This window comes from Nothobranchius furzeri, chromosome 14, assembly GCF_043380555.1.
Source record: "Nothobranchius furzeri strain GRZ-AD chromosome 14, NfurGRZ-RIMD1, whole genome shotgun sequence".
Taxonomy (NCBI): domain Eukaryota; kingdom Metazoa; phylum Chordata; class Actinopteri; order Cyprinodontiformes; family Nothobranchiidae; genus Nothobranchius; species Nothobranchius furzeri.
This window is the reverse complement of record NC_091754.1, coordinates 19534405-19549391: the sequence shown is the minus strand read 5'-3', so window position 1 is coordinate 19549391 and position 14987 is coordinate 19534405. Positions and strand designations below refer to the sequence as shown.

At 39.5% G+C, this 14987-nt stretch overlaps 1 protein-coding gene and 1 long non-coding RNA gene across 2 annotated transcripts in view; one reads left to right on the top strand and one right to left on the bottom strand.

The window, feature by feature from the left end:
* The window catches only part of LOC107390068 (voltage-gated inwardly rectifying potassium channel KCNH7), a 55056-nt gene extending 45983 nt beyond the window's left edge, over positions 1 to 9073 (top strand). The window contains exons 14-16 of the mRNA XM_070543963.1: positions 2652 to 2808; positions 6300 to 6480; positions 8019 to 9073. Of these exons, the coding sequence (XP_070400064.1) occupies positions 2652 to 2808; positions 6300 to 6480; positions 8019 to 8315 (635 nt within the window). The 3' untranslated portion in view covers positions 8316 to 9073. The remainder of the gene's footprint in view (positions 1 to 2651; positions 2809 to 6299; positions 6481 to 8018) is intronic.
* Positions 9074 to 9980: 907 nt separating this feature from the next.
* LOC139062624 (uncharacterized) lies at positions 9981 to 11545 on the bottom strand. Its single transcript, XR_011516185.1, has 2 exons — positions 10957 to 11545; positions 9981 to 10227 (listed from the first exon to the last, which is right to left on the bottom strand). It is a non-coding gene; the product is annotated as an uncharacterized lncRNA (long non-coding RNA).
* Positions 11546 to 14987: the final 3442 nt, after the last annotated feature.

Below are 14987 nucleotides of genomic sequence, written 5' to 3'. Positions count from 1 at the left end.
CTTTGGCTTAGTTTGATTATATTGTCAAATTTGAGATTTCTGGCATCAAATGTCGTGACAATTGCTATTTTCTGGGTCTGAAGCTGTAAAGTTTGGGAACCACTGTTTTAGAGAACTCCTTGCTGCAAAAATAAAGAGCAAGTTCACTGAGAAGCCTGTGAGAAAAAATACTTTTTATTTTTGAAAATATTCAGTCACTTTAAGTTTAACATGCAGACCGGACATGAACATAGTTTTCTAGCCATTTTCACTGCATTCGCTTCTAATAGAAAATAGAGGGTGAAACTCTAGGATTAGAAAAGCCAGAAATACGTCATACTGTCACTTAACATCATGGACTCCCAAAGCTGTTGTTGGTTTCACAGACATATATATATATATATATATATATATATATATATATATATATATATATATATATATATATATATATGTGTGTGTGTGTGTGTGTGTGTGTGTGTGTGTGTGTGTGTCTGTGAAACCAACAACAGCTTTGAGAGTCCATGAATGTTATGTGACAGTATGAAGTATTTCTGGCTTTTCTAATCCTAGTTTTTATATATATATATATATATATATATATATATATACATACATACATATATATATACACACACACTACCCTCACCTATGGTCATGAGCTTTGGGTAGTGACCGAAAGAACAAGATTGCGGATACAAGCGGCCGAAATTAGTTTTATCCGAAGAGTGGCTGGACTCTCCCTTAGAGATAGGGTGAGAAGCTCGGTCATTCGGGAGGGGCTCGGAGTAGACCCGCTGCTCCTCCACATCGAGAGGAGCCAGCAGAGGTGGCTCGGGCATCTGGTCAGGATGCCTCCTGGATGCCACCCTGGTGAGGTTTTCTGGGCACGTCCAACCGGGAGGAGACCTAAAGGTAGACCCAGGACACGGTGGAGGGACTATGTCTCTCACCTGGCCAGGGAATACTTTGGGATTCCCCCAGAGGAGCTGGCCCAGGAGGGGGAAGTATGGGCCTCTCGCTTTAGGCTACTGCCCCCATGACCCAACTCCGGATAAGTGGATGAAAATGGATGGAGTGGATATATATATATATATATATATATATATATATATATATATATATATATATATATTACACTAACCATAATCATAATTTGAAATTAATTTAAATGTCATGAAACGTTTAACATTTATTTTATTTTGAAAAGCCACTGGCCTCTTCCTGTCTAGCTGTGGTGTTTCGGATGCACTTCTCATAAGAGACAGAGTCCGAAGTAGAGGAGAAAAGTTTGTATCCCACCTTATTGACAGTCTCCCGTTTCGAGTTCAATATTTGTACAAACTGTGGATGAAGCAGGGGGCGGGACTTAAACGTAGGTTCGAGAACAGATAGATGAGCAGAGAAAATGTCTAATTTAGAAATATCTGAGGTAAAGTAACATTTCAGGAGCAAATAAGAAGAAGGAGAGGTTCTCGTTAGGAGTGGGCGTTCCCATTTACAAAAAAAATGCCCCTTTTAGCGACAATAGAAGTCTCTCTCTCTCTCTCTCTCTCTCTCTCTCTCTCTCTCTCTCTCTCTCTCTCTCTCTCTCTCTCTCTCTCTCTCTCTCTCTCTCTCTCTCTCTCTCTCTCTCTCTCTCTCTCTCTCTCTCTCTCTCTCTCTCTCTCTCTCTCTCTCTCTCTCTCTCTCTCTCTCTCTCTCTCTCTCTCTCTCTCTCTCTCTCTCTCTCTCTCTCTCTCTCAGCCAGTTAAACAGCAGGACTACTTGCACTGAGCTGGCGTTTAGCAATAAAGCATTTATTAGGTAATTTCAGAAATTCGTTTTTTCTGATAAACAGGAACAACTCTTCAACAATTATTGATGAGATTTGCTAATTTGCCAGTTAAACTGTGACTTAAGGGCAAAAGTTGTTATAACTGAGTGGTAAAGAATCCAAATGCAGAGAGCAAAGAGTTGATGAGATCCAGGAATTGCACTATTAACCAAGTTATGCTTTGCGTTTCCTAGGGTGTGCATCAGACAAGAAACCAATCGATAGTAAAGCTAGGAAGCAACACAAACTTAAAGGAAAACCAGGAGTAACTCGGAAAATTTACTAAATAAAGAGCAGGTGTGCAGATGATTAACGATGTTCAGGTGAGCAAGGAGCAGAAAACGCAGAGCTAAGCACTAAAACAACCTGGAGGGAAAAAACAGAATCTTTTCACATTCAAATGTAAGGTGTTGTTAGATTCTGGCTCTAACACCATCTTAACCAAATGGAAAATTTAAAGGTTTAGGCAGAAAACTTAAGATTGATTTTTGCAGCTTTGAACATCTCGTGTTGGAACGAAGCCACCTGCACGGATGACCTCTGAGATAAATGGTGGTCTTTGTGGTTAGAACAAACTGTACAAATAACTGTCTCACTGTTTAAAACCACAAAAGGGGCAAAGCAACTATCAGAGGACAGCAGGCTGAAAGGTGCCATGTGCCCAGCGGAGATAACAACAGGGCAAACATGGCTGTAACAGTTGTCCTGGTAAAAAAAGCTTGATAGATTCCAACAAAGAACCCACACTTTTGCGCTGAGATTAATTACGTTCTATTTTTGTTGTCTTTTTGTGTGGAGATGACGTCCTGGCCCACATATGAAAATGTGAAGCATGTGTGTTGGTTTGGTTTTCCAGATCTGCGCTGTGATAAATGGACCTGTAAGAAGCCCACGGACTACCTGGTTGAGTCAGCACACTTCCAGGACCTGAGAGAGGACGATAATTCTGCCAGTGAAGTCACATACGGAGAAGTGGAGCAGCGCTTAAGTCAGCTGCAGGAGCATTTGAACAGGTATGGGGTTTTGGAGTCAGCAAGAAGCTGGATCTTTTATTTTACTGTCATAAACTGTGAGTTACCCCAGAGTGCTAACTTTTCAGCTCTTTGTGATTTTTTTTATGTTCTTTTAAATCAAGGAGCCACCTGTTGTTTTCTGCTCTCAGACAGATTTAGGTCAAACAGATCAATATTATTTATTAGTCTGGTAATTTCTACTAATTTAACAGGGGGAGATAAAGTGCTGGGTCAAAATCAGTCAGACTCGTTTTGAAATATTAAAGGTACTTTATGTAAGAATGAAGTAAGAATGACATCCTGTGGTCAAATTTGGGTACTGCAGCCCTTTTTTCAAAACAAAACAAATGTCTTTTTCACAATACCGTTCTGAGTTTCATGGATGTTGCTAGCTAGTGAACAAGTGAACACGAGTCATGCACAGAAAATTGATTAGTAGATAAATAAATTTCACTGTAATATCGAGTTGTTGGTGATTTAAACAGTAGCTTGAGATATTTTTTTGAATTGGCTATTTTCTTCTAATTCATTGTTAGCATTGTTAGCTCAACATTAGCCTCTAGCCTTCTTTGCCTGATATTAAGACACGTGCGAACGCTGCAATATACAAGTAACCAGCAGGTAGAGTTAACAAAACGAGCGAGACACACTCAACATGCCTGGTTTAGAAGTCTTTCATTCTATCTTCAGTCCCGTTGCTGTCTTTTAACTGATCTTTTCTATTGACGCCATGTTTGTTTTGGTTGTACCCAATAAACACGGTTCTTTTTCTGGTCTGAGTTCTCTACTGTGCCCCCAATGTAATCATTCAGTACTACATGCACTGCAGTGTCATACAGCAGCAAGTATGTGGACAATGTTCGCTGCTTGCGCCAACGCAAAGTTAAACAGCAAGTCGATTCTTCTTCCGGCACTCGCAGAGAACAGACGCTTCTCTTTCTGCTCCCTTATCTTTTTTTCCCAAGGCTCTTTGTCCTGTCTGCCTACAGAGTGCTTCTCTGCATTTCTTCTGAAAAACCCTATTTTTCAACTATGGATTTGATAAATTGGTCATTCAGCGCAATTGATAAGATTTTTTCAACGATGAGAACAGAGCAGGGGGCTCCCACTTGCCCGCAAGGGACACACCCGGCAGGATATATGATGGATTCCTGGAAAGAGTGGAAGATCGTATGCCTCTCCCAGCTGTCCATTGAGGACGTCGAAGACGTGTGGATGTTTGGCCTGATGATCACTGGATTTCTTCTGATTGGAGTGGGAGGATATCTGGTTTTCTGGAAATTTGGGAAGACAGGAGCGATTGGAGGGTGACCTGCACCCACGGAGAGCACCGTCCGTGTGGAGACTTCTCAGACTGTGACGCTACTCGAGGTGAATCGCAAGCTGGACAATGTTCTAGCTGCGATACCGGTATTAGTGCGCAAAATGGATGCGGAGAGGGTAACCGGACGGTGTGGACATGTTTAAAAACCTAAATTGGCTTCACTGGAGGACTGGAATGATCAGTTAAAGACTGAAGGAAGAGAGGAAAATTATCTCAGTCTGACCCAAACAAAGTCTTGTTATCCGAATCTGACGCCATGGCAGCCTTGAGATGCCAACAACAAACCCCCACGAAGGAATGCAGACAGATGCTGTGAAAACCCGACCTCCCCCACCCCCACCCCTTCCCACCCCGCATTCGGATGGGTGGACTTCAGCCTGTCGAGGTCATCAACTTGCAGGAGTCAATGTACTCTGCGCTCCTCCCAAGATCTCCCTCCCACCTGTGGCTACATGTGATGGTGTGTTGTGCTGTTTGTTGCTTATCTGTTTCAGGTGTTTTTTTGCAGAGCAAAGCTGCCCTCCTGGTGGGAGAGTAGCTATGAAGTGCCTTTTTTCCCTCCTCCCGATTCAATTCCTCATGTAACCCTCTTATCTCTATTAAGGTAGCGCGACTCTGGGTTGCGAATGACCACAGTCACCAATTCTTGTCATGTGTCTTGCCCATGTATGTCTGATCTCTGAATTGTGTGTACTGAAACTCTAATCTCCCTCTGGGATTAATAAAGTATCATTGATTGATTGATTGATTGATTGATTGATTGATATTCCAGCCCTTAGGGTACAAGAAATAACTTCCCGGTCGCTCCTGCTCCTGGATTAGGATCTTTACAAAACACTGCTGGCCAGAGTAAAATTACAAATCCTGAATCTGCAGCGTTACCTTGTGCAAAGTCGACAACCTCGCCGGCTCGCAGACTCTAAACAAAAGCTACATCCCTGTTTAGTGTTTTTGAAAAAAGACAAACTGAAAACCTTCCAGCCAACTGAGAAGGAAAATAAACTTCCTTCAAACATGATTGAGACAAAGATGGTTTTGTGATTATTTCACTGTAAAATTACATATTATACATTTCATAAAAGAAACACAAATGCAAGACAATTGTTTCAGCATTTGTTACATTTTCACCCAACTGTTCCTTCTGTTGTTTAACAGTTAAAGGGTTTGTTTTATTATTATTTTTCAGGGCGGTTGTCACCTCCCACTTTACTTTAAGTACAAAGACACTGAGTGTTCATGAGTAGGTGGATGGAGACAACTCGCTGCTAGAATCTGAAATGTGAGAGGTTTGAACTACTAGAAGCAAAAATACACAAAACATTGCAAATTATTTCAAACAGCCTGTGCTCTTTATTTATTTATAATTCATGAATATGAGAAAACTAAGTGTAAAATAACTAAAATATAAAACATGTTTTCCCAACAGCATCATGCTCTGAATGAAGAGAGCCATCGATCGTAAATCCGACGACACGCCGTCAGACACGTGAAGCGGCGGCACAAATAAACAGCTGGAGTTATTTTTAGCTGGAATTACCAGAGAGAATGAAGGATAGCATCAGGATGCCTGAAATACCCAGCCGGCTCATTTTATTAAGCTCAAATAAGATATTTTATCCACTGCGCTGTACCTGACCTTATTTTTGCCTCTAATGCATGCTGGCTGCAGGATCAGCTGCACTTTTCTGTTGTGTTTGTTGCTTTTTCTGGTTTGAAATCATGCAGCAGAGAGATAAAACATTGTGATATAAGTGTTTTTTTTAAAAGATTAATGTAAATAATCCTCTTTCACATAAAATGAAATGGAAAAAACATGGATGTTTTAAAATCTAGTTTTCATGACGTCTGGTTATAATTAGATTGACTAAACAGATTTGATAAAGTAATTTTCACGATAAATGCTGAACTCACACCTCCCACACGACACTCATTATCACTCCTTGCTCGAGCAGCACCTTTTGTCTACTACTCTTCCAGGATGTGTTTCCACACCTTTACGGCCTCTTCATTTGTCCCCCCGGTGAAGAGCAGCAACTCCATCTACCGCTCAGTGAATTAATGTTTTCAGCCGGGATCACACTGTCATCACGTTAAACTCCTCTTGTCTTGGATTAAATATTAAGTCTGTCTCACAGCCCTTCTAACTAGATGTTTTGATCTTTTTAAGGCTGGAGTCGCAGCTGATATCAGATATTCAGACCATCTTGCAAATGCTGCAGAGACAGCCGACGCTTGGACCCCCCGCCTACAGCACTGTGACTGCTAGTCCAGACTATCAAAGACCTGCTGGGAAGGTTCAGCCAGTTGTTCTGACTGCAAGCCATTTTTACAGCCATGCCAGCACTCAAGTACGGATGCTATCTTTATTAAAGAGCAAGTCACCCCCTACCAGAGTATTACTCCACTCCCACTTCCTGTCTGAAAAATGCAACAAATGCTGTTGCCTAGCAGACCGAGAGGGCGGAGCCACTAACAAATACACATGCACACGGGCTCACAATGACATTGTGACATCATATGGTACCAACTAACATTCTAGGGTACCTCTTAGCCAATAGCGATGGCAGATTTAAATTAAAATGCTGTGCAGAGTTTTTACCTGACAACGGCACAACACTGACAGTTTTAGACAGAAAACTGAAATTTTAACTAAAATGCACTAAAGTGCAAAACTATTGACTACACGTGTCTGCAGCATGATTAGACACGCATTTGTATAATTTATCAGAAAAAAAAGTTGATTTGGGGGTGACTTGCCCTTTAAGAACACCATTTCTGTTTCACAATAAATTGTGTTTCCACTATAGCAGTTCCAGGAAATTTCGAGGAAGGAGAAAGTGATTGAGTGATACGATGGCTCAATCCTCTTAGCCCTTTTAGGGCTTTGCTAAGTCGTCAGCATATCGTGACATTTTTGACACTGAGTGATGTCACTGATCAGCACAAAAAGGTATCCAAGGATATTAATAACATTAAAAGTTTTATTCTGTCATACAAAGTCATGTAGCTGTGTGACGTAAAAAGTGTCGTTGAATGACAAGAAGAAGTGCTTTTTTTTTTACTACGGCCAAGAGTTTTAAAACACTGATTTTAAAGGAATACTTAGCAAGTTTTTTGTATTTATAATTTTTTTTTGAGCCAGTATATGCTAAAATGACCCTTTACAGGGTTAATGAAAGGCCACCCAGCGCCTATCGCCTCCTGTGGTCAGAATATTCCACTTGCAATTTCAGACTGGCAGGCCACTCTGTTGGGACTTGAGCTGAACTGCCTGGAGCTGCAGGCTGCTTCCAGCATGTTTCTTGCATGCTTTAGATCACGAACACAGCTGATTTGTTTAATTTAGTGATGAATCACTCCTGTAGACCCCAATGAAGGCTGGGAAGACATTCCAGCAGTTAGATTAAAATGTTAAAAGAACGAACAGCAAGGAGCTAGGTTTTGGTTTCAGTTCTACAAACGGACACTAGGGGGTGCTAAAAGCAAGCTAAAACCGCCTAGTTCCCCTTTAAAACAGCATCAACACTGCTTATGTTCTTTTATTCCAGGCTGCTTCACCAGCAACTCTTCCAATTTTACAAATACAAGTTATGTAGCGATGTCTGCTGATGTCATTTCCCTCTGAGTTACAACCAATAAGCATGTGTTAACCACAAGTCCCGCCCAGTAACTCTAACGAGCTATATCCGAATGCATTCCCTAGTTCAGTTTCTCAGTTGGTTCCTGAAATGACCCAAAAAATGGTGCTTTCGGGTGGCCGGCGACATGGAGATGCAAACATGCTGCGAAGGTCCGGTAAAATTACCCGGAAGTTCCGATAGTGGAAACAGGCTCTTATACTGTTTTTTCGCAAGTACCTTTCAACCTGTTCCTATCTTGTTCGCAGGGCCCCAGCCATAAACTGGAGAGCACCATTCAGGAATCCAAAGACTCTATTTCCAGCTCGGCTATTGGGAATGCACCCGTTGAAGACAGCCTTACAGCAGCAGCCATTTTTACACAAAGACATACGGACAAACACAAGCAGCAGCAGCAGATCACAGTGCATCAGCAGTCAGCACTGATTCCTCCTCCAGCTGCAACCTCTTCTGCCTCGTGTTCCTCTGTGCCGCCTTCTGACCCCGGCTCTTGCACCACCAGGCACCACAAACCCATTTCAGACCCAGAGTTTCTAAGGCCATGAAACTTTTCAGGAGCACCGATTTCTAATTCTGGGGTTATAATGCTGTAATTACTATGTAGCACCTTTGTTTGTTTGAATCAGCATGCTGACACAGCCATCTGTCCTGATAATTCACAATGGCTGTGTCACGGAAATGTTCACTTATTGTGCATGTGGATGAAACTGATTTTTGCATTTAACGAGATAGAAACGAGAGACAGTTCTTAGAAGATCCATTCACAATATCACTATCATTAATAGTCATAATATGGCATTTATTTCTCTCATTAATAATTGAATAACTATTTATTACAACATTGTAGTCTTTACTCATTTACATTCCATAAAAGTAATGGGGATTTCCAGCTATATTACCCAAAACCTTTTCCTCTGAGTCAGAAATGCCCTTTTACTGGGGTGGCACCACCATCACTACTGGTTTTACCTAAATTCAGGGATGCTTATGATAATACTATATTAGGAAACTTAATCAATTTTATGTTTCGCCATGACTTAGTGCTCATATGGGTTGCTTCCTGCGACCTTACTTCAGCTTTTAATGTCCAAGTCTGAACATCATATAGTTTACTAATGAAATCTCCCCCTAAATCTGAAAAAATGAACCTAAAAAAAAGAATGACACCATGAAAATTAGACAGTAACACTAACATCTCTAAATAAAAAGAGCAGACTGATCTACCTCACACAGGACAAGTCCTAATGACCTGCATGTTGGATACCAAAACATCAGATTAAATGGCATTTCTGTTCAAACACAACTGATGTAGAAAGATCCTCAGTTATCCAATAACGAGACATGAAAATGATAAGCATTTTTGGTGAGTGTCCAGATTGATATCAAAAGGAGAGTCTTACTGCCAGAAATGACTTTAAAAATATATTATATTCTTATTTTTATTTATTTATTTATTTATTTTTGCAATTGGCAAACAGGGATATGAAGGATGGAGGCAGCACCACACTGGCAACCTCTGAGAAACACAAACCAGCAGACAAGGAAGTAAACGAGAAATCTGCTGATGGACAACATGTTAGTCACAGCCTTAGTTTGAAATGTTTCATTTCTGCAGAAACTAAAAAAAAAAAAAAAAAGTTTATTATGAAGATTATCAATACTACAAAATGGAAATGTAAGCCCTTTTGAAGTGTGTTTCTAGTGTAAATGAGTTCCGGGATAAGGATTTTTTTATCTTCTGTAGCTTCCTGCATAGAGTTAGTGTTTATTTTCCACAGGACTGATGGTTTGTCTGAGAGCAGATTAGATAAAAGTGTATTGCTGCTGTTTTAAAATGCTCTAATCTCACGTTTTTTTACTCCACAATCAATTTTGCATTACACAAATTGTAGATTCTTGTTATTATTGCTTCCTGTCTCCGGTTATCAAAGAGGCACAGATTGTATATTGGGATCCAATTGACTAGCAACAAGTGACTAGGAATAAGTGACTAGTGCTAGTGGATCTTATTCCAACGTTGGTTTCTGTTAAACTGCTCCAAAATCCAAAATGTAATGCAAATAGGGCTGCAACTAACGATTATTTTCATAATCGATTAATCTGTCGATTATTTTTTCGATTAATCGATTAATCGGTTTGTTATTGTTTAGCTATTTAACCTATACAAGTGATGGATGCATTTCAGTTAAGAACAAAAAAACATAAGAGAATTGTGCAGTTGACTGCAATCTATTTTATTGCACATGAACACAGTCAGCAGTATAAAATGAGCTAAACAGTGCAAAATATCAGTCCAGAATAATTTTTAGCATTAGCTGGAAGCCTGCTCCTTCCACCATGGATAGTGGCCTCATGTCTTTTACCAGCATGTTTAGAATAGAGTTTGTAAGTGGTATGAATTGCTGGGGGGTGAGTGTCTTCTTCCCCATGTAGTTGTCCATCGTTGCTTGTTTTTTTCTGCATAAGAAACACAAATAGACTGAAATAAGTACACATATAAAATAAAGCAGCACACACACTACAACACTAAATCAATATTATATTATCTGAATTAATTAACAATATACAGTGATCATTTATTTTGAGGGTTACGTTCTACAAAATAGCCCGCAACAGGAGATATTCAGAAAAAAAGTAAAACATTTTTACTATTAAAAAGCTCTAAGTAAGAAGCTCATGAGGTTTTTACTTTGAGTCGGGAGTGTTTAAATTAGCCAGAGAAATGTGAAAAATGTTTATTTTGTGTAATACTGTTTAAGAAACATGATAAAAATGTGTTGTGAGGCGTTTTACAGCGTTAGATAGTAAAACAGCCTTTTAATAGTAAAAAAATTACTTTTTCTGAATTTCTCCTATATTTAAAAATTGAAAGCATACAACTATGCCGCGTTATATTCACCTGGACACAGCTCGTCTGTATATTTTTCTCCGCGGAGTTGTCCTTTTTTGAATGAGGAACATAGTTATGGGTTTGTGCCGTTTTTCTCTTAACGAGAACATTCTTATAAACAGACGTGCTAAATTTGGCAAGCGCATGATACACAACACGGAGGAGATTCACGATTGCATCTAGTCAATCAGAAGTAGAACACCGCAGACTGACGCGGCAAAAAAACATGTTTAACATCCACTATAACGAACTCAGCTAAAACACTAAGTCCAGCTTGTTTATTTTCTGTTACTTACCGGGCTGGCTCTTCCAAATGACGGCTCACTTGACCGCGGTGCTCTTCCTCTGCTGCATCAGCCCCCACATGCTTTCGTCTCAAATGTGCTCCCATACTCGTGAGGTTTTTGTCCGGGGTTTCTCTTCAGTTTTGTCGCTTCTATTTTTCTTCCGTATTTCCTCTTGTTCCGCCATTTTCTCACAGCAAGATGAGCGTCAGTAACGTGATACGTCATGAAAACCGAGGGCACCCATTGGCTCATTTCTTCTTCTACGGCTCCACTGGTAGATCAGTGGCTCATTACTGCCACACACTGGCGGCAAATTTAACAGCTTGTAACCGATGTCAGATTGTGGTAAAAAATAGACTTTATGCGGTAAAATATGATTATTAAACAACTAATCGATGACTAAAAAAGTTGTTAACTATTTTAATAATCGATTATAATCGATTAAATCGATTAGTTGTTTCAGCTCTAAATGCAAATGTTTTAATAGTTTTAATAGATTTGTTCTCTGCTGTTTATTTTGCAATACATGTAAAAATATTAACTCATCTCTCCTGCATGTTTCAATTGAAGCCCATTCCCGCCACTCAGATTAACAAAAGATTATCTCATTATAATGAGATAGCTAAGTCATAATTATGAGATAATATTTTTTGAGTTTTTTTTTTATCTGAGTGGCAGGAATGGGCTTCCATATATTTCAGATAACATGCTTGTAATGAGGTGGTAGTAGGAAAAGGGCAGCGGTGTAAATGTTTATAAAATTACATTTGCATAAACTACAGTAAATGTAGTTTCTTGTAATTGGCGGAGTTTTACAGAGCGGGTTCACGGAGAAACACTGAGTTTAAAATGCAGGCTGAACATGAACATAGTCTTCTACCCTTTTTTCCTGCGATACGCACCGAAGGAAAAAGACACGCTCGGGTCGGAAAAAGACACACAGATCTACATCACTCACTGAAAATTAGGACTCGCCCATCTTGGCTCACAACCAAGGAAGGCTGTTTTTTGATTCAGCGTCCAGGAGAAAGCAGAGTGTGCCTTGGCTAGTAGAAGCTAACCGTTAGCATTAGCAACTCCCCCACACGACAGAACTCCTTTAGACTTGTGTTCTTAATGGAAATAAAACATCAGTGTTATGGAAGCATTGGAAGAGTTGAGCTGTTAGCCAATCAGGGACAAGATTTCCTCATTTATGTAGCGCCAAATAAGTCATCTCAAGGCGATGTCATGAATAATGAGTTAAGAATCCAAATACGCTCTTTTATAAGTTGTCAGCAATACACCTTGTTCTTGGTTGCAGTCATTATGGTTGTTAGCTCATCGGTCCTGTGCACCATGAAGCATTTTTTCTGAATTGAAGCTGCTCAGGACTTTATCTACAGTGTGTAAACACCAGCTATTTATAACTTCTACACAGAAACATGCTTCAAAATGGCCCACATCTCCTCTTACTGTACAACACACCTGATCACCCATTTGATTTACTATAGAAGAAGCAGGCCAGATAAAAAAGGAAGCTTTCACTAAAGATTATAGATGCTGGATGGTGACAGCCCATTAATCTTTTCAAGTCTGGCTGGCAGCTAGCAAGCACAGATGTTTGTTCAGACAGTTGACCTATGTAGCCAGAGCCTTTGAAACAAGCGGGTGAGCCAAAGCAAAGCCTGGCACAGCTTTGTGCAGCCTGAAGTATGATGAGGTGACTTTGTTGCAACAGGAAAAACGATGACACAGTCATTCTTTTCCACCCCGTTACTAAAAATTGTTGCATAGCACCTGACACCGAGCTCTCTGACAAGGCAGTGGAAATGCGTGCGGTGAATTTTCTCTCCTGGGACGGAGGATGCTGCATGAATCTGTCCACGCGTACCCTCAGCAGTCAGCGCTGAACCAGGTCATTAAAGTTGGAGCCCATTTCCAGTCTAAAGGTGGTGTTTTCTGCATCTGTTGGTATAACACACCATTTTCACCAATGTGTGAGAACTATTTTCTTTTCCTTTGATGTATACCTGTCTTCTCTGATGTGTGACTCAGGGGTTTTGGAGAATTGCACTGTAGTACATTACAAATTCAAGTATACTAAAGAATCTTTAAATAAATAACATATCTTATTCTTATTATTATTATTATTACTACTAGTGCAGTCATTGATGTGCACCTACTGTAAAACGTTAAGCTAAGAGAAATCATCATACATGCTTGTTTGGGCAAATATCATTACACACAGATTTGAGGATTATCTGCTGTTATCCCAGCCTTGGACACGCAAGTATGATGCAGGCGTCTCTTCAAAGCAGTGCATGTGTTATAAAATCTATTTATATTTACTGGTTTGCACTATTTTCAAGCCCAACGTAGCAAACTACTAACGATGTCAATATATGCGTCCTTCATTTAAGGCCTGAGTTAAGGAAGGAAGAAAGGAACCCTCGAGATTCACCAAAACTAATGTTAGCACTTGCACATAAGCAAGCCCCGCCCCCTGAAAAAAGTCTTTGTGCCTATACAACCAGATCCAAAAACCAAGCATCTTTCTGTTTGACTTGGCATACATTGGTGAATCCTGCTGTTTTCCTTCTTTTGTTTTTTTTTTTTTTTATTCTGGTTCATGTATATTTAACTAAGCGAACTTTAGGCGTTTGTAGACAAACATCTCATTGTAAGATGTTGATATGGTTCTTATTTATTTTTTACTGAATGAATTATTTAAGAGATTCTATAGTAAAAACAAAGTTGTGATTATGCTTGTTTCGAAGCTGTGAAAGCAATAAATGAAAACAGTCCAATTGAAATTGTGTCTAATTATAATAACATTGAGATGATTGTATGGCCTTTACTGGGATTATTATGTGTGTACATGTCATAACGCAATCAAAACAATGACTTTTAGAGCAATTAATCAAGTGATAAATGATATATAATGTGATATGAACCTTTAAATGTATGGAAAAGAATTGAGATGAGAGGTTTTGGACTACGTAAGGCATAAAGAATGACTCTGAACAGGAATTTGAAGGTCTAAACTGAAATGTAAGATAGACTAAACAAACTGGAGCCACGTTTTTACAGTGTAGTTGAAGTGAAGTGGGGCAGAAGACAAACTTTAAAGAGCAAGTCACCCCCAAATAAACTTTTTTTTGCTGATAAGCTAAATAAAGGAGTGTCTAATCGTGCTGCAGACACGTGTCGTCAATAATTTGGCACTTCAGTGCATCTCAGTTAAAATTTAAATATTCTGCCTAAAACTGGCAGTGTTGTGCCGTTGTCAGGTAAAAACTCTGCACTGTATTGATGTTAGCTGGTACATTATGATGTCACAATGCCATTGTGAGCCTGTGTGGGTGTATTTGTTAGCGGCTCCGCCCTCTCAGTCTGCCAGGCAACAGCATTTGTTGCATTTTTCAAACTTGAAGTGGGAGTGAAGTAAGTTTCTCGTAGGGGATGACTTGCTCTTTAAACATCGTCAAAAGATTTTTTTTCCTGAAACTGATGACATGAAAGTTCAACATAATTTGTAATGTGTTCTACAACCAGGTTTTTGGGGGAATTGCACCGTAGAGAAAGCTTATTTTCCTCCTGATCTGTGTAAACAGCATTCACTGTTTGCAGAAAGATTTGGAAACGACTGACAACACAGCTGTCGCAGCAGCAATTACATTGGTAACACATTACAATAAGGGTCCCTTTCTAACATTACTAAGTGCACTACTAAGCATTAACCCTTTATAGGGCCAACATCTATATTTAGACACTTCCACTCACATCAAGGGTCCTTTATTGTGTTACTATACAACAGAGCCAAAAGGGAGAATAAAAAACAAAGAATAAAGAGCAAAAAAAAAGAAAGCATAATGCAGACATACTTTTAAAATAAAATAAATAAACATAGAAATATTGAATATTTACATGTTTTAAGAAATAAAAAAATGAAACCAAATTGCAGAGTATTTACAGGGAATGGGAAAATCAATGGAAGAAATAATTTAAGCAGTATAACAGAAAATGTTCTGCACTTAAATAGAAAAGCCCTAATGATA